This window comes from Hemicordylus capensis, chromosome 1, assembly GCF_027244095.1.
Source record: "Hemicordylus capensis ecotype Gifberg chromosome 1, rHemCap1.1.pri, whole genome shotgun sequence".
In the NCBI taxonomy this organism is placed as follows: Eukaryota; Metazoa; Chordata; class Lepidosauria; order Squamata; family Cordylidae; genus Hemicordylus; species Hemicordylus capensis.
The window spans coordinates 212588044-212606642 of record NC_069657.1 but is presented as its reverse complement, the minus strand read 5'-3'; the positions used below and the strand labels follow the sequence as shown (position 1 = coordinate 212606642).

At 43.9% G+C, this 18599-nt stretch overlaps 1 protein-coding gene across 4 annotated transcripts in view; it reads left to right on the top strand.

Moving 5' to 3' along the window:
• TMEFF2 (transmembrane protein with EGF like and two follistatin like domains 2) overlaps positions 1-18599 on the top strand; it is a 274058-nt gene that overhangs the window by 249676 nt on the left and 5783 nt on the right. For all 4 annotated transcript variants that reach the window (XM_053283721.1, XM_053283719.1, XM_053283718.1 and 1 more), the window contains 2 exons: positions 11722-11845; positions 15455-15613. In XM_053283721.1, coding sequence (XP_053139696.1) covers positions 11722-11845; positions 15455-15613 — 283 coding nt within the window. The remainder of the gene's footprint in view (positions 1-11721; positions 11846-15454; positions 15614-18599) is intronic.

The following is an 18599-nucleotide window of genomic DNA, read 5'->3' as shown; positions in this document are numbered from 1 at the left end:
GTCATGCAGTTTTGCTCTCTGTGCTCTGCTTGGCATTAGAGATACAATCATCAATCAAAATGACAGGCCAGAAGCCACCACTGATAGCCTTAGCTTCAGTGTTATAATGCGTTTTAAATTTAAACATATTATTATTAGATTTGTTATTATTGTCCTGTGTAGAAGGAGCTTTTTTTAAAAAAAGCATTGTTTTTGTAGTGATTATCATGGAAGTTGCAGCAGAATGAATCTGTTTACTCAAAGGGGTGGGGGGAGAAACCTTCATATGCAAATGTATGGCATTTGGAAATGTCATATAGTTGCATCTACATATAAATAAGCTGTTTTCCAAATTCTACAGCAGCCAGGCTGTTTTGATACAGAAATTAGATAATACTATATAAAAAGTAAAACTAGTGGGATATTGTTGGCCTGCATTGTGGAACCTACTCTCCTGAATGAATTCACCTAACCAAGTTAGCTATGACTGTTGTGTGATTATACAGATAGCCAGGGAATTTTAAAACACGGACATTAAAGTCAATCTAGTGTTCCATTTCTATTTTTACATGTGTAACAACATTGTCAAAATGTGATCTTTGGGAATTATCCCTCCATATGTCAGCACTTACTGGAATCAATCTAAGCTTGCAAATGCAGCAAAAGGATCCATTCTCACACTAACATTCCAAACCTGAGATAGCTCTTACAAATGGTTCCCATATTAAGATAAACATATAACATGTTGGGTGAATGTGTCATAATTTGTTCCCAGTAAACATGATATACTGCAGGCTGGACACCCAAGTCTTGCAGCATAAGAATGTGTTGGGGGGCAGGTAGCACATATAACACTCTAAATTAATGGGAGTGTTTGTAATGTGGCTGTGTGTGTGAGCCAAAATCCTGAAACTCCTTGTTTTGGAGTGAGGGGTGGAGCTACTGGTGTCCCAGGGTGTTCCTGGAATATGGACCCTGCTGCCCCCCTGGGGTTCTTCTCACTCCCCTCCCCCTTCTTCCTGGCTGGCTGCTCCTCCTGCCACCAGCCTGCTAGCCATCTACCACTGCTGCCCACCTTCATTTGCCCACCTCCGTGTTGCTTCCACCACCTCCTCTTCCACCCACCCACTGCTGGCCTCCTCTGCCAGCCCACTGACCAGCTCTCCCTGCTCCTGGGTGGAAGCAGGAAGTGTGGGCAGCGTGCATGCATGAGCCACGGCAGGAGGGGGCTGAACACAGATTGCCACTCCCCTAGCTATGCCACTGCTTGGTATTCAAATCTCATCTTACCTCTACACATTCTAGGTGACTTTAGATAGCCCCTTGTCACTACAGGATGTAACGTATTGCCCTCACCAGTGTTGCAGGGAAGATAGGCTGGGATCCCCCTGCCCTTGCGGGTTTGGCCATGTACTGATCAGGAAGCTGAGTCTGTGGAGCACGTCCTTCTATTTTGCCATTTTTATACTGGAGCTCACCAGCAAGTATCACTCCTATTTTGACCGCATTTCCTGGTAGATCAAATCATTTTATGTTAAATATCTATCAACAGATAAAATTCCCGAGGTGACCTCAGAAGTGGCTACATTTTTGTCAGTTGCGATAAGAACTAGGAAGCAATTGTGAACTGATGTACATGGATGGATTGGTCTGGGGCCGTGATGGGGTACCTTGGATTAGCTTTGTATTTTACTGTATATATGTATATATTTGCTTTGTTTTGTATATAGGTAATTATATTGTTGATATTGGGTTGACATATCTTGCGCTGTACTTACAGTTGGTGGTTCATATTTTATTTTGGCCTATTGGTCACAATCAAGCTGCTACTGTACAGGGTAGTAAGACTAGACTACCTTACATGGTTGCGTAAGGAATTACTAACAGAATATACCCACTGGGGAAGCAGAATGCTGAAAGGGCAGGAGAGTACAGGGGGCGCTCTATAGAGCATCTGCCGTACGCTGTGGAGAGGACAGTAGAATATTGGATACACTATAGAGCATCTGCTATAATCTGTGGCCCTTTCATAATTTCCTCTTCCGCTTCCTTCTTTTCATTACAAGCCCCCAGCAAGGGAAATAGGAAGGTGTGTTCTGGGCTAGAAGGAAGAGGTGGTGGCAGAGGACTGTCGCAGGACTGTCCCAGGGAGGAGAGCAGTGGCTGTGCCATCACGCAGGGAGCAGAGCAGTCTCTTTTCTGATGTGAATATATACCCTCCACTCCTCAATAAAATTAAACATTTAAACCTTAAAAGAAAATACTTTTCTTTTTGAGAAAATAATTTTTGAGAAAATACTCAGTGAAAGAGGTGGACTGAATGCCGGCACAGGCACGCTGCCGGCTTCAGCCCTTCTGGCCCCGCCTCTGGAAGTGGCCTGGACCAATGGCTCCCCAGTCCCCGCGTGCTCCAAGGGAAGGGGCTGGAGCAAAGCAGCCGCGCCACCGATGTTGGCGGCGAGCTGCTTGCTTCTTTATACAATGCCTGCTCATGGATTATTGTGATTAAAAACAGCAGAAAATGAAAGAGTAGTTGCAAAGGATCAATGTTCATATAGTGCAGCAATAATGGGCTGGAGAATACTAGAGGAAGAAGAATGTAAAAGAATGATACTGCCATACAAAACAGACTAATAAATATTGCAAATAGTAAATATAAATATTAATATATTTATAATATAATATAATATAATATGAATATTAATTCATTATTTAGATTAATTTAAAAAGTGATAACCCCAGACGTTTGGCAGGCTTCTAGTGCAAGTCAGCATGCTGTTGCCTAAGAAAATGGGAACTCTATAAAACTGTATCATACTTTTGACTTCCTTAAATATGTTAAAAGGAAGAACTGTGTCATCTAAATGAAAGTTGTTTGGTTTTTTTTAAAGTCATGCTGCTTGCCTCCTCAAATATCTATATTTGGGCTGATTCACACATGCATGTACATGCATGTACTTGATAGCTCTTCATTTCAGTGCTTATCACTTAGTGTCTCACAGCTTGAATGTGTGACCTTTCTCCATTGAAAAGTCTCCTGGTGTGAAAGCTTGGCTTGATAGCTGTTTCACACATGCAGGTCCTTACTTGATGTTGCACTCAGCGACTGGTGAACGTCCATGTGTGAGCTCACATATATTCTCACTATCGAACAACTGTTTTACCATCTCTTTGGCAAGCTCCATTTCAGAGGTGCCATTATTGTTACTTTCCCTTTCACCTGTACCTTGTGGAAGGTTAATAAGCTGAGCCTGAAGAGAGGAGGTGATTTTTTCCTGTAGAGCCCAAACACAAGATAATTGCTAATGTGTCAAAAATGACATAAAGCTGTTTTCACAGTGAGCCACATTTGGTCACTAGGCTTTGAGGCTTCTGTGTTAGTTCCATATGAATTTGGTTTGAGCAAAGGACAAAAATACACCCCCAACTTCAATAAAGCTAAAATCATTCCTTCCTGTCTAATAAGGAAGACATTGAAGAGTTTGGTATTTGAAGATGAACCATCAAACACAATGTAACTTCAACTTGATTGATGTTGAAATAATATCTGTAGCATTGCTATATGAATAATTACAGAACTATACCAGAAAAAATAACAATGACTTTCAATTTTAGCACTGCTTTTTACAGATGTGATACCAGTAATCGAGCCCAAGTCCTCAATCTAATGATACTGCCTACAGACTATGTTTTTCTGAATAACCAGATTATGCAAAGATGGAAAAACCCCTTCGTCATGGCCTTTGGCAGAAATAATAAAATCGAGTGACTGAGATTATGAAAAAGGGAAGTCCACTTTGATGCCCACCCAGTATGGCATTTTCTTCAGTTTTAAACTCACCTCACAGCATGCAATCCTCTTAACCTTTGTTAGCTTTTCTGTACATGCTGTTTTTCAAGAAAGCAGTTGTGCTTTCTAGTCTATTTCAGCAGTTAATGTTAGGACAGGGAAAGCTATTCCTACTGGGTCCAAATAATGGATACTGACTGCCCAGTACAGATGGTCATTGATGGAGATCACATCTGGATATTTGTCAGCCACGATCTTATCCCATATCGTAGGTCATAGAGAACAGCAGTTAGAAACAGTGTGTTGTTGTTGTTGTTGTTGTTATTTCGATTTCTACACCGCCCTTCCAAAAATAGCTCAGGGCAGTTTACAAAGAGAAACAACAAATAAATAAAATGGCTCCCTGTCCCCAAAGGGCTCACAATCTAAAAAGAAACATAAGATTGACACCATCAACAGTCACTGGAACTGGAAGTACTGTGCTGGGGGTGGATAGGGCCAGTTACTCTCCCCCTGCTAAATAAAGAGAATCACCACAGTAAAAGGTGCCTCTTTGCCCAGTTAGCAGGGATTGTAAATGCTTTAGACTGAGAGCTGCATTATTTGGAACAAACTTTCACTAAAATATCTCACAACTATCACCACAATTCCAAGTAATATATTGGCACTAATATATTGGCACACTAACTAGGACTCTCTCATAATATTTAGCAAGGGAGGAAATACACAAGGCATTTCAACCTAAATCAGAGTAAATCCAATGTACATGTTTAAACACCAGTTTTGCAACATTTGCTGGGAGACAGGAGTGGAGCGCTAAAAAAAAAAGGAGATTTAGCACTCCTCACCTGCCAATGGCTTCCAGCAAGAGTAGAAAAAGTGTTGTTTAAACATGTGCATTGGATTTATTCTGTGTTAGGTTGAAACACCTGTTGAAGACCCTAGGAAAATCCTACCTTAAGATCTTGTTTATTCAGACCTTGCAACTGTAACATAATTCAGTTATTTTATTATATTGCTTTTCTGGGTTTATTTATTTATTTATTTATTTAGCTAGCCAGCTAGCCAAAATGGGCTTTGAGCTTTGCTGGAATTAATATTTGGGCTTCAAAAGGGATGCTGGAGATGGAGAACCCAGAGATAGTTCATAAGACTAATGACAGACATGCTGACTGCTGAAGTACTGGTGCTTCTCAAAATTCAACTAATCCGTCAGTTTCCCCAGCCATGGAATAGAGCAGCAGTCCTCTACCACTACCTTCTGAGACCTGCCTGATACGATCCTTTCCATTATCCATTCCAGACAGGGCCATCCTTAGGGCGGGGAGACCGGGGCGATCACTCCCAGCCCCGCACTGGCACAGGCCCCCTTGCAGGCTTGCCTGCTAATATTGAAAGGCTCCCTGAGCTCCTTCCCTCTCCACTGCCATCCTTCAGCTGTTCGGCGGGTGGGTGGGGCTTCCAGAGAGGCCTCCAGCTGCCAGCCTCCCTGAAGCCTGAAGCTCTTCAGTGCCGGCTGGCAGGCAAGCTGCTTTCTGCTGGCAGAAGGGAAGGAAGAAATGAGGCAGAGTGGCCAGCACTGGCTGCCCATGCCCACCACAGTGCTGTGCACACCCTCTGTCCTGCTCAGCCTGTGCCTGCAGACAGCTGGAATCCTCAGACCTAATAATGGAGGTATAATGTGATTTCCTTTTAGTGGTTATCCCATCGACCCTTGAATATTTAGGGAACCACTTGCCATAGGGCTTTGATATCGGGCACTGATGTGCGGCAGGTTGGGAAGGCTCTGAATATGTAATTTGAAATTGATTGGGCAATCTAAAGGCTTTTAATAATTTTTAATTAAACAAAAACATCAAATCATCCTACAAGTGGCTTGTTTTATGGCAGAAAATTACAAACTTCTGGAATAAGTAAACAATATATTTATTTATTATTGTCTATTTACACACAGTCTGCCAGATGTTACTGACTGGATTTGGTACTTTAATTATCGGGCCCTTTCCAGGGTCTAGGATAACTAAAGAAAAATTAAAGATAGTGTCATCGTAGTATTCGTGCTGTCCCGAGTAGTGTGGCCTTCTGTAGCTGATGTGTTGTAATTTTATCGATGCCCAAGGTGTCGAGATGGTGTTCAAGTTCTTTTGGTACTGCACCAAGGGCACCAACAACTACTGGCATAACTATTATTTTATTTTTCCCGAGCCGCTCAGTTTCAATCTGAAGGTCCTTGTATTTAGTTATTTTCTCCAGTTGTTTTTTGCTGACTCGTCTATCCCCTGGGATTGCAATAGACAAGTCAGCAAAAAAACATCTGGAGAAATAATAACAATAATAATTATTATTTTAATTAAGTTATTATTATTATTATTATTATCATCATCATCATCATTATGTGTGTGTGTGTGTGTGTGTGTGTGTGTGTGTGTGTGTGTGTGTGTGTGTGCTGAAGTTGGTTTACAGTCTAGAAGGTCTGAGTGAGAATTGTGAAGCAAGGGGCATGTGTTGTGCTTTTATTTTTATTTCCCCCCCTCACAAATGCACTATATGCCCAAGCTGGTTGGACATGTCCAGAAACCTCACTGTATGTATTCAATCAATATAATTTTGTAATTATATGAAATGCTAAGGAGGCCCCACACATGCTGATTCGCCCCCAGGCTTGAACCCCACTAGGGACTGCCCTGATTCCAGACAAATGAAACAGATTCAAGGGCTGCATCCAAACTTTTGACAACTGCTTGAGCCAAAGAGAACTCTGTAGTAAAGCTTCAGCTGAAAACCAACATTCGAAATGTCCCAATCCAACAATTGGTTTGCCTGTATATAGGAGACTGCACATGGACCGAACTGTTTCACATGCACAGACCCACGGTGATGCCATCTATGTGCATACAAAAAAGGGAGATCCAAAGAAAGATCTAACTTCCATAGACATAAGTCAGCATAACATGGTACCAATTTGTTGTTGGCTGATGCTTCAGATGTGGATGTAAATTGGCGAGACAGGAAATGCATTTAGAATGGTCCACATATCTCTGGACCAGTGCATAGGAAGACTCATATTACCATTTGACTATCTGGGGCTATTGTGCTCCATTTCCCCTGTGCATTTTTAGTCATGTCCAGCCAAATTATATACAGTTATATCTGGACTGGGGCTAAAGTCTATCTGTTTTTCCTGTATCTCGTAATCTCTCTTGAACTTACCAAAATTGCATGAACTGGAGCTTTTGTCATGTTCAAGATTATCTTCTGGCTTCAGGAACGAGTTAGATTGCAGATCATACTTAGAAATGAGACTTTCAATGGTATAGCATTATACTATACCATTATGATATAGCAATGCTATAGCATTATACTTGATAAGATAAAGAAAGGAAATCTTAGTGCTTAGAAGTTAACTGCTGCAGAAGAGGCTCTAATCAGCAAAAGGAACAGTAGATTATTCATTTCTAAATTTCATGGTTTTCTTCCTATCTGGATTATAAGATAAACCATGATAAAGAGCATTAATAAATCATGAGCTGTTTCATTTCTGAGCCTGTAAAATATATATGTGCAGATATATATGGAAGGCTAGAATATACCTCCCATCCCTAGAATTTACTTAAGGAATTGCATCTTACTTTTGGATTCAGGTCGATTTTGTGCCCTGTGGCGTATTGATAGTTCAGAGAGGGTGTGGGAAGAATTATCATTAGGTATTCTGCATACCTAATGATAATTAGGTATGATAATGCCCCTGCTAACTGAGCAAAGAGGCATCTTTTTAAAGTGGTGATTATCTTTATTTAGCAGGGGGAGAGCAACTGGCCCTATCCACCCCCAGCACAGCATCCCTCCAGTCAACCTTATGTTTCTTTTTAGATTGTGAGCCCTTTGGGGACAGGGAACCATCTTATTTATGTCTTTTTTAAAAAAATGTAAACTGCTTTGAGAACTTTGGTTGAAGAGCGATATATAAATATCCGTAGTAGTAATTCAAGAGCACGCCATTGTATTCTGCATAGAAGTGGACTGTTGTCCATATCCTTGACCTTTGTGCAGAAGTTATATCTTAAGGGTACACCCCCCCCCCCATTTCATTTAAGAGTAACCCTAGTGGCATCAGTGAAATTTGCTGATTGTGGCCACAGGTGTGAGAAGAGAAACAATGGCTGACATTCTGACTAATGGTGCACTTGCACGAAATCAAAGTTGTGCTTGTGCAAGAAGGTTGCAGAGCTGCATGAAGCTGTTGTGCTCCTTGATGCTGTGCAACCGCTAATGGGAGACTTTTTCTGGAAAGTATGCAAAGTTGTACTGCCAGGTTGTGCAACTAGGGTTGTGCAGCAGTCTGTCAGAGTTCCCTCTGGCAAACACTTTGCCCTTTGTGGACTTCCTGCACTGCAGCAGTTTTGAGCTTTTAATCCTTATGCTGGCCCCACCCTGTAAGGCCTGTTATTGGCTCCCCTAGAGACAGGAAGTGTATAAGAGGCTTTCGGTCGGAAGCTATCTTTGCCTCAGTATCAAGATTCCCTTGTTCTGGTGTGGTTGTCTCAGTGTCTCTCCTATTTGCTTGGTTAGACCCTTGGCTTGTGTTGGACTCTTGATACCCTGCTTGATCCTCTGGCTATTGACTATTTACTTGAGTTGCCTCCCTCCTCCTAGCACCAATCCAGAGTGATGGCAGTGTGATAAAACATGGCCCTCACTTTGAATTGTCTTTGCCTTCCCTGACATTAGCACATTGCTTATGGGATGTCATGCTGTCATCACACTCACTACATTCTCCATGATTGGCTTGGTTCATACAGTGAAGGCAACATGTCAAAAAATGGTGCCACAAAACAACTGAGATAGCTATGTTTGGGGGCTTCAGAAAGAATTTTGTGCCTTCCAAAACTCTCCTGCCACCCTCTAAATATTTGCTGACAGACTCATAAATTCTGTTGACTCAGCACCGGATGACAGGTTACCATCATACGTGCAAAAACCTTTGTGTGTTGACTTACCCTTTCAAGGCTTGTAATGCATAGTGCTGGCCGTGACATTATTGTGGAACTTTGCACAGATAATTCCCATACCATTATCACCCACCTCTACAAGGGGAACCCTATACAGTGAGCAGACTCCATTGTGATTGTGATTGTGATGGCTGATACTACATGTTATGCAGTTGTAAGGTTGTTTCCAGCGACCTCTCCATAATGTTGGTAAGGTGAGTTCTTTCAACGGAGAGGCTTTGCAATACCAGAAAGAAGCGTTCACAGTTTTGTGGATAACCATACATTCACATGTATTCATACGCATGAATGGGTGGGGGAGAAGGTAGGGTTCCACCTACCTTCCTCACAGTTGATCCTTTCCTAAATCTTCAGCACCGCACACCTAGACAATCCACGCTGTATTGGCAGTGTAGATAATCCAAATTACAATATAGAACTAAAATAAAAACCATTAAAACAGTTTCACAGAATAAAAACAATTAAAAACAATTCACAGAGTAAATTATGTATTTCCATAATTTACTTACTTGGCATTCTGGAGTGAGAATCAGAATACCAATGGGAAAGGCACAAGCAAAGACTGTTGCTTTATATATATTTAGAAGAAATATAAATGGGCCTATCTACAGTTCCATATATATAAAAACAGTCTGTCCTAAACATTTAACCCAGAGGAGAGGTTTCTGAATATGTTTATCAAACATAATTACCAATTCTGTGTGTTTTTGCAAAATCAGAAAGGATGCTGCAGATGTTTCTTTAGGCATTTAAATACATTACATAAATCTAAACCTTTCATCCAGAGAACCGTAAATATTTTCTTTTGCATGCATACTCAGTACTTGTTTAATACATGCGGAAATGTACATGAATGGACTAAGGATCTCAAGAAACTTAAAGGGTTTAGAAACTTAAAGGGAGACTCGTCTAAAAATGGTCTTCAGCAGTGCTCTGGGGACAACTTTTATGACTCCTCTTCATTCCCCATGGTGTAAGTAGGCCTCAGTCACTTCTAGTGAGAAGCTCTGCCCACATCATATGAGGACCTCATATTAAGAGGAGGCAGAGCTTTCAACAAGCCCTCCTTACCTCGGTGGGTGTGATGACATCACACACAAAGCCAGTAAGTTTTATACAAATGCCCAAGAGAATGATCTGGAAGCACATGGCCCATTCCTGCAGCTGAAGCTAAGCGGCCTAGATGGGAGTCTCCCTAGGAACCACATGTCACTGTTCTGACTTCTTTGAAGGCATAGGTAATAAATGTGAGAGATAAATACAGAAAAATAACCCTTCTCCACAGAGACCATGTGCACCCAATCTTCTGAAATATTAAATTGGGTAAAGATGAAAGTCGTCTCCCAAAACTGCACATCTTACAACATGCACGATTATACTTCTCTTTTGTACAAAAAAAGAATTTATATTTGCAACAGAGACAGAAGAATACAGTTCTGAAAAGGAACACGGTGTCAAAGAAAGGGAGGGGCCTAGAACTCAGCAGTAGAGTATGTGCTTTGCATGCCCAAGGCCCCTGCAAAACCCCTGGCATCTCCAGGCAACAGATTTGAAACAGGAGGGCTGGGAAAGGTCAGCTGAAATCCTGGAGGGATGCTGCCAGTCAAAATAGGCCATCATGGGCTTATCCAGAGATGGCCCTCCAGCTATTTTTGGCCTACAACTCCCATCATCCCCAGTCACAGTGGCCAGTAGCCAGAGGTGATGGGAGTTGCAGGCCCAAAACAGCTGGAAGGCCACAGTTGGACACTCCTGGGCTAGATGCACCAGTCACCTGATTCAGTATAAGGCCGCATCATATATGTTCAAAGAAGACAAAGCAAGAGACATGTCCCCAAACCTTACACACGCACACCCTTCCACCAAGTGGTTTGAAAGTCAAAGGGTCAGGATAGTGCTTAGATAGGATAGAGGGTCAGGCCACCAAACAGCAATTGGTCGCAACAAGGCAGAAGTATCTAGGCAGATTGTACAGTACAACTGACAACTGGTTGCCAAGGAGAATGCAAATCAAAGCCCTTTTTGCAGGGTGGGCGCATACTTGAGTGGCAGCATAGACGATATGGCCAAACTTAGGAATGCTGAAAGTTCTGTCTGTAAACCTTAGTGTTCTGCAAAGCATTTAAACATACCCATAATGATACATCTTAGCACTCAGCGGTATGATTTGTTAATTATTTATTTGCGTATGAGGACGCACACATGTAGTAGTTCTCTATTCTTCCCCTTCAACAAGTTTGATCATGTGGAAAAGAGAAGTCAAATCAGTAGTAATCCAGCAATATGGACACTTCAGTATTGTTATGTGTTGTGTTATGATTAAAGGTAAAAATCCATGTCCGTAATAATTCAACAATGAACAGAATTCCTGTGGGAATGTGGTAAAAAAAAGGTTTAGTCCAGCTCAGGAGAAGCACTTTTACTTCACTTGGGCTGATTTTAATCATTGATTTTAATGGGAATGAGTTAAAGATATGCTTGACTCTCCCACTGAATCAATGGGACTTAGAAGTGCAGATTACTTTGTTCCTAAGTAACATTTATTCAAATCTAAACAGCTATTTTAAAGTGCAAAACTATTATAGTGTTTTGCTTCCTTGTTTATGTTGTTTTTGTTTTGTTTTTGTGTGGGTTGTTTGGTATTATTATTATTTTGGTGTGCTGTGATTTCATGTATTATGTATTTTCACATGATGTTTTAATGCTATGTTGTGAGCTGCCCAGAGAACAATTTGTTATGGGACAGCTAACAAATAAAGTTTATTATTATTTTTTATTATTATTCCATTTGCCCTTAAATAAGAGTTTCTGGTAACTTGTTCTTTGGAACTTCTCATACGAGGTGCATTGATGTAAAATTGGCTTTTGTTATTGCTATTGTTATTCTTTTTTTCACTTTATAACACATTTACAAGTTGACTTCTTTTTCTCCTGTACTTACAGAGAATGCTAACAAACTGGAAGAAAGTGCCAGGGGAATCTACATTCCTTGTCCAGAACATTATAATGGCTTCTGCATGCATGGAAAATGTGAACATTCTGCTAATATGCAGGAACCATCTTGCAGGTAACACTTCCCCCAAACCGAGCGGGTGACGATAAACTGAACAGGCAGACTTGCTAATACGTGTTATCTTGATGCAGCGAGGAAAATAATCATTGCCGAGGCCCCATCCATTCTGGATCTAAATTATGTACAGAGGCATATAATGTATGTAGTAGAACCGCACTGAATTATGCAGCAGCATTAATCTGTTTATAAAAGCATTCCTGCAACGCCTGTCGATACATTCCTAAAAAGGCACTACAGAGCCTGGGCCTGCCCGGTGGGTATTATCTGTTGATTTCTAGCACACGGCCAACTGCTACTATCCTGGGAAATCCCACGGCAAACAGGAGTCAAGAACTACGTCAACATCAATTTCTCTGTATGGCAAAATAGCTGAAGACAGGTTTAGTGAGAAAAAGGTGAAGGTTGAAATAAGGTTTGCTTCAGCAAGGAGCACTGCATCCTCATGAATGGAAGTTAGTCTCACAATATCATATTTGAGGATAGGTAGTTAGTTTGGCTGCTGAAGCTAAGCAAGTCTGGCCCTGTGAGCTGCCTGGATGGGGGACCACTTGGGAAGCATTTGTAAGCTGCTTTGAGCTCCTCTAAGGAAGGGCAGGGTATAAGGATTGTAGTTCAGCGTTAGAGCACATGCTTTGCACGTAGAAGGCCCCAGGTTCAGTCCCTCCTATCTCCTCGGAGGGCTAGGAAAGATATCTGCCTGAAACCCTAGAGGGCCGCTGCCAGTCAGTTGAGCTCATTAGAGCAATGGTCAGACTCACTATAAGGCAGTTTCATGTGTTCAAGGGTATTAAATAAATACTAGCTGGGCCTGCGCCCCCCTGCCTGCTTCTCTCCCCACCACACGCCCAGCCCACTTTTCCTCCATCCAATGCCTAGCGCTTTCTGGCTGGTGGGCCAGCCAGCCCGCTACCTCCTCACGCCCACCTGTCAATTCCCAGCAGCCAGCCTCCTGCTCTCGGCAGCCAGACCAGGCTGGTCTGCTGCCGGCTCCTTCTCTTGGTGCCTGGGCCAAGCCGACCCACCACCTCCTCCTCATCTTGGTGACCGGGCCAGGCTGACTCGCCACTTCCTGTTCCCGGGGGCCGCCGCCGGCTCCTTCTCTTGGTGGCTGGGCCAGGCTGACTCGCCACCTCCTGTTCCTGGGGGCCACTGCTGGCTCTTCTTGGTGGCCGGGCCAGGCCGGCCCACTGCCACCTCCTGCTCTTGGCAGCCTCTTGCTCCTGGCGGCTGGCCAGCCTGGCCCACCGCCTCCACCATTGTCTCCCCGTCCCCATTGCTATCCCCCAGGCAGTTGCTCTCGCGAGATCTGCCATGCATGGGATTAGCGATGGGTACAACCAGGAGAAATAAATATATAGATATGATCTACCCCTTCGGTAGCAGGTATCTGGGGAAGTCAGGACTGATTGCATAGGTAAGAAATGTAAGGGGCAGAGTGGCTTTCAGAGAGCCCTTTCTCACAATCAGAGGAAGGGCTCAAAAGGGGCAAGGGGAGGAAGCCTTCAAAAGCTTACCTCCCACACAGACGATCCTCATGAAGAGTCTGTGCTGGAGATCCAGTTCAGCGTGGACAGTCAGAGGGCTGGGAGCATCTCCCTGCTCCCCATAAGGCCCCATGAGAGTGTGTGGGGCATTATGGGGATTCCTTCAGTGCCAGCTGGGAGCCCAGCAGTCAGAGGCGTAACTATAGGGGGGGCAGGGGGGGCACTTGCCCCGGGCATCATCTTTTCTGGTCACGTGGGGGGCGCCGCCATGACAAAAAAATTTTTTTAATTTTTTTTTAAAAAATTTGTTAATACAAATGTTTCCTGCTCAGTGCAGCAGCGCTGCAGCAGTCAAGGGAGCGCGTCGGCGCCCCCTCCCCCACGAGAGGTCCCTTCCGCACCGCCCGAGAATTGGCGGCGGCAGCGGGCGCTTGTGAGGAAAAACCTATAATGTAGTATGTGGGGGGGGGCGGGGGGGCACCATTTCAGTGCTTGCCCTGGGCGCCGTTTTCCCTAGTTACGCCTCTGCCAGCAGTATCCCAGCCCCAGCTGCAGGCAGCTGGGGCTGAGAGATGATCTGAAAAACAGGTTTAAGAGAGTTCTCTCTCTCTCTCTCTCTCTCTCTCTCTCTCTCTCTCTCTCTCTCTTAACCCTGTTTAGGAGGGTGGCTAGTTTGGTGGGTTTGCCAAATAGGTGTCACCAGGACTGGTCTGAGCCCAGCGGTTCTCATGCATGGGCAAGACCAGGCTTGGCTTTGTTAGCCTGGTTTTTCCTGTGCATGAGAATAGCCTCAGAAACTCCTTAGAAGTTACTTTTTGGAGAGCCTCTTCAACAATGGTCTTACATGTTATTTTTAATGTTTGTAATGCATTTAGTAATCAAGAGTTGGACCTCACTAAGGCACTAAAGCAGCCAGCCAGCCGGGTGCTTGTCTCTTTTGACAAGCACCCTGTCCATTGCAATCATCATTTTGCACTACCCATAAAGTTCACCACTGACTTTATTAGCAAAAAGGGATGATTTTATTTTATTTTTATTTTTATTTTATTTTATTTTATTTATATACCGCCCTTCCAAAAATGGCTCAGGGCGGCTTCATGATAGGTGAGGAGTACAGAGCCCTCCTCCAACTTGATGTTTACTTCCCCATAGCCCCTCTCTCCAAATGCATTTCTCCCAGCTGACTACACTACCAGTAAGTACAGATTGTGAGGAGGTAAGCCTCAGGCAGGCAGGAGGCTTCTGCATTCCTCAGCCACATACCTCTGTTGCTACTAATAATACAGATTCCCCTCTCATCTGGGGCAGACCTATGTTTAAACACATGACTCACTAAGGTTGACAGCCAATACTTCACTGCTTATGACCTGGAAAGACATGGTAGTACCCTTCACTCTGTCCATTGTTCACCCACTTGAACTACAACTGAAGAATGGAAGCAGGGAGAATGTGAAGGACCCATGCATATAAATAGAATTGTATTGTTTTGTCTTGTTAACTGCCCTGGGGTCTTAGGATGAATGGTGGCATAGAAATAGAAATAAAATTTAAATGTCGGTCATTGCAAGGTTGTGTAACCTCTTGCAGGTCAAGAGTACTGGATACAGTCAAAAAGCTAAAGGTTTTTTGTGATTAGGTTGCTATCTATTCAAAGTGAAGAAAACATTTTCTTTGCTTTCTGTACTACTGAGAATTGAGCCTGATGAAGAGTTCTGCATCATTTAAGTGTTTGTGTGCATTAAAACAAAATAAACTAGCCCTATAAAAAGATCTCATTTTTTCTATTTGGTGTCAACTTCAGACTGGTCACAGTTGTCTAGAACAAACTAAACTTCTTCAAGGAGATATTTTCCACAAACGTTCAGCTTAGGACACTTTGGGGTTGCAGTCTGCTGCTTCCATAGAGGTGACAATGTTAAACTACACATACAAATCCCTTATGTCTCAGATTCTGGAGCTATAAGCAGACAGTCTCAAAAAGATATACAGAGTAGCTGCAATATAATATTCTTGTCCAATTGTGCTACCACATCTCTCCTTTGGGGCCTGGTTTGTACCTCCTGCACAGTGGGAATAAACATTGCAAGCCGAGGAGTAAACATGTGTTTTTCCATCCTAGGTGTGACGCAGGCTACACTGGACAACACTGTGAAAAGAAAGACTACAGCGTTTTATATGTCGTTCCTGGCCCTGTACGATTTCAGTACGTTTTAATAGCAGCAGTGATTGGAACTATCCAGATTGCTATCATCTGTGTCGTAGTCCTCTGCATTACAAGGTCAGTAACGGTGTCAGTCCTCTTTTGCAATAGAGGAAGGAAAGGTGCTCTTACCTACAGAAGACGTGGCCAGGCACTTCATGTCTATACTAACTTGCTCTCTCTTATCTCATCCAATCAGCAATATAACCACCATAAACCACACAGAGATCAGTGAAAAGCATTACTCCTTAAAGCTGGGGTAGGAACACAGGAATTGTGTTGTCTTGGGAGAGGCACCAAAACGATTCGGGCTCCTGCAACTGAAACATTTTGGTGTGGGGCGAGGGGTATCTATAGAAGGAGGCGAACCGATCTTGCCTGCTGCTCTGGTGAGCTGCTGCCGCCCCCTGCCATCCCATTGCAGTGCATGCGCTGATGCCATTTGTGTGCCAACGCCGTGCAAAGGCTGCTGGGAGGGCTACCCATCGGCACGGCATTTTAAAGTGGACAGCAGCGTGGCTGCGGCTGCTTTTAAGTTAGGTTTTAAGCATAATAGTGCCACGATGGGGTGGTGGCGGCTCACCGGAGGAGCAGGTAGGACCTGCCTACCTCCTTTTAGAAGTACCACTCCCAGCCCCCTGGGACGTGCACGAAGCATTTTGTGCACATCCCTTCATAGGAAATACTGCGCCAGGCCATTTGTCCATCTAGCTCAGAATTGTTTACTCTGACTGGCCATGGCTCTCCAGGGTTTCTGGCAGGAATTTTTCTCAGCCCTATCTGGATTTGGCAGGGATCGAACATGGGACCTTTGGCATGCTAAGCAGATTCTCTTACCACTGGGTTATGGCCCCATCCCTGATTATTCTTGCCCACTTCTACATTATGGACTTGTTCCTCTGCCAAGGGCTAATAGCTATGCTTTCCTTCAGATCAGTGGTTTCAGACTTTATTCAGGGGAATCCTGGAAAGCTTATCAGGGGCTCTTCAAATAAGGTGGTCAGCAATAGCAGACAAGCTTTCCTAGAAGGCAGCTTGCCCACCATTACTATCTTCCCCTGCAGTGTGCAGCCACAGGGATGTGGAGTATGCCACAGAGCAGGGCACTCAACTTCGGCCCTCCTGCAGATGTTGGCCTACAACTCCCATAATCCCTGGCTATTGGCCACTGTGGCTGGAGATTATGGAAATTGTAGTCCACAAACAGCTGGGTGGCCTAAGTTGAGCAGGCCTGCTATAGAGTGTGCTCTTATTTCATGCGGGCCAACAATGTAGCTCAAGGCCCAGCATGGCTGCCTCTTACCACATGTTCCAGAATCTCCTACAGTGCTCAGGCATGCAATAGTGCTCATGGCAGACACACAGAGGTTCTTCAGCAGAACTGGAAACTGGCCCACACGTTACACAGCCTTACACTGGTGTTTCTGATCAACCCACACTGCTGCAAGTGTCTGAAGAAGAGCAGTGGTCTTGCACAAGAGCTCAGGAGTGCAAATGCTTAAAGCTGTGCCCTGGCACTTCCGGAGCACAACTGACAATTGTTTGCAACATGCACAGCTAAATGCTGGTGTAACACTGTGATCTATGTGGGCCACTGTTTCCAGAAGGTAGAAGGTCTGGAAGCCACTACTTCAGATAGCTTGGGAATGGTCAGTATCCTCGGGGGCTACTCTGTTCTCCAAACAGTGGGACAGGATCCAGAAGAGTATTTTGTCACACTGAGGGCTGCATGATCATCCGGGACATATTTCCAGGAGACATAGTGGGCTTCAGAGGGAAAAAGAGAGAGATGGAAATTATCCCTCCCACCAGCCCCCTTGCATGACAGCACAGCCTTCGTCTGGATGTCCACACTGTTGCCCTAGTGCTAGTGTGGATGTCAGCCTAGAGCTTTCAGTAAAGCTGGGACCCCCTTTGAATGTAATATTGGATTCATTTATAGCCTGCACTCATCCTTTGAAAATGAGCAGGCTTATAATCGCCTGCCTGCATCCTGGGCATATTTACTCAGAAGTAAGCTCCACTGAGTCCATTGGCGCTTCCTTCCAGCTGAGAGTACATAGGCCATCAGTTAATTAAATAAATGGCTATGCTGGCGCCATGGTGCTTTCTGCAGATCAGAGGCAAGCAAGGAGTATTTACAGACACACGGGGGGGGGCACAAAACAAGGAAACATATGCTCCCCTCCCTCTAATTATTTATGCTTTTTTTAAAAAAAACATACCATCTCCCTCTAATTATATATGCTTTGTAAATACTAGTATGGAGCTTGCTGACACTTGAATGGCATCCTTACATGTGTTCTGTTTCAAAATGAAAGGGGCAGCATGCTCTTTTCACTCTTATTCCCATACGAAAGCAGGCAGGTTCAGTCCCTGGCATATCTAGTTAAAGGATCTCAGGCAGAAGGGCTTGCAAAAGGCCTCTGCCGGAGACCATAGTGAACCACTGCTAGCCTGGTTAGATACTACCTGATATGGAGCTGGGGCTGTAGTGCAGTAGTAAAGCATCTGCTTGTATGCAGAAGGTCCCAGGTTGAATCCTTCTTGTTGTAAACTGCCTTGACACTCTGGTAGTGGGTGGTATATAAATGTGTTAAATAAACCCCTGGCATCTCTAGGTCAGGGCTGGGAAAGACTTTTGCCTAAAATCCTTGGAGAGGTGCTGCCAGTCAGCATAGACAATACTGAGCTAGGTGGACCAGTGGTCTGACTCAACGTAAGGCAGCTTCCTATGTCGTGGCACCCAGCAATGCCAGACTTGCAAGATCCTGTGCCTGCTTCCTGTGTGAGGGAGCAGGAGAAGGAACTCTTCCTGTGTGGAAGACTAGATGGACCAGTGGATCTGAAATTACCCTAAGCATGGGGTGTAGAATGTGAGATGGTGATATTATTTAGTAGGTAAAGGACTGTCGGCTTTTGAAAGGAAACCAAGGAGTAGTAATAGAGCGTTTCAGTTCTGTTCCCACCTCCCTAGTTCTTGAGACTGTTGTGGCATCCTTATTTTTGCATTAAATGGCATCCATACAGCTTGCGACCCCACAAGCCAAGGCATGTGTTGTGG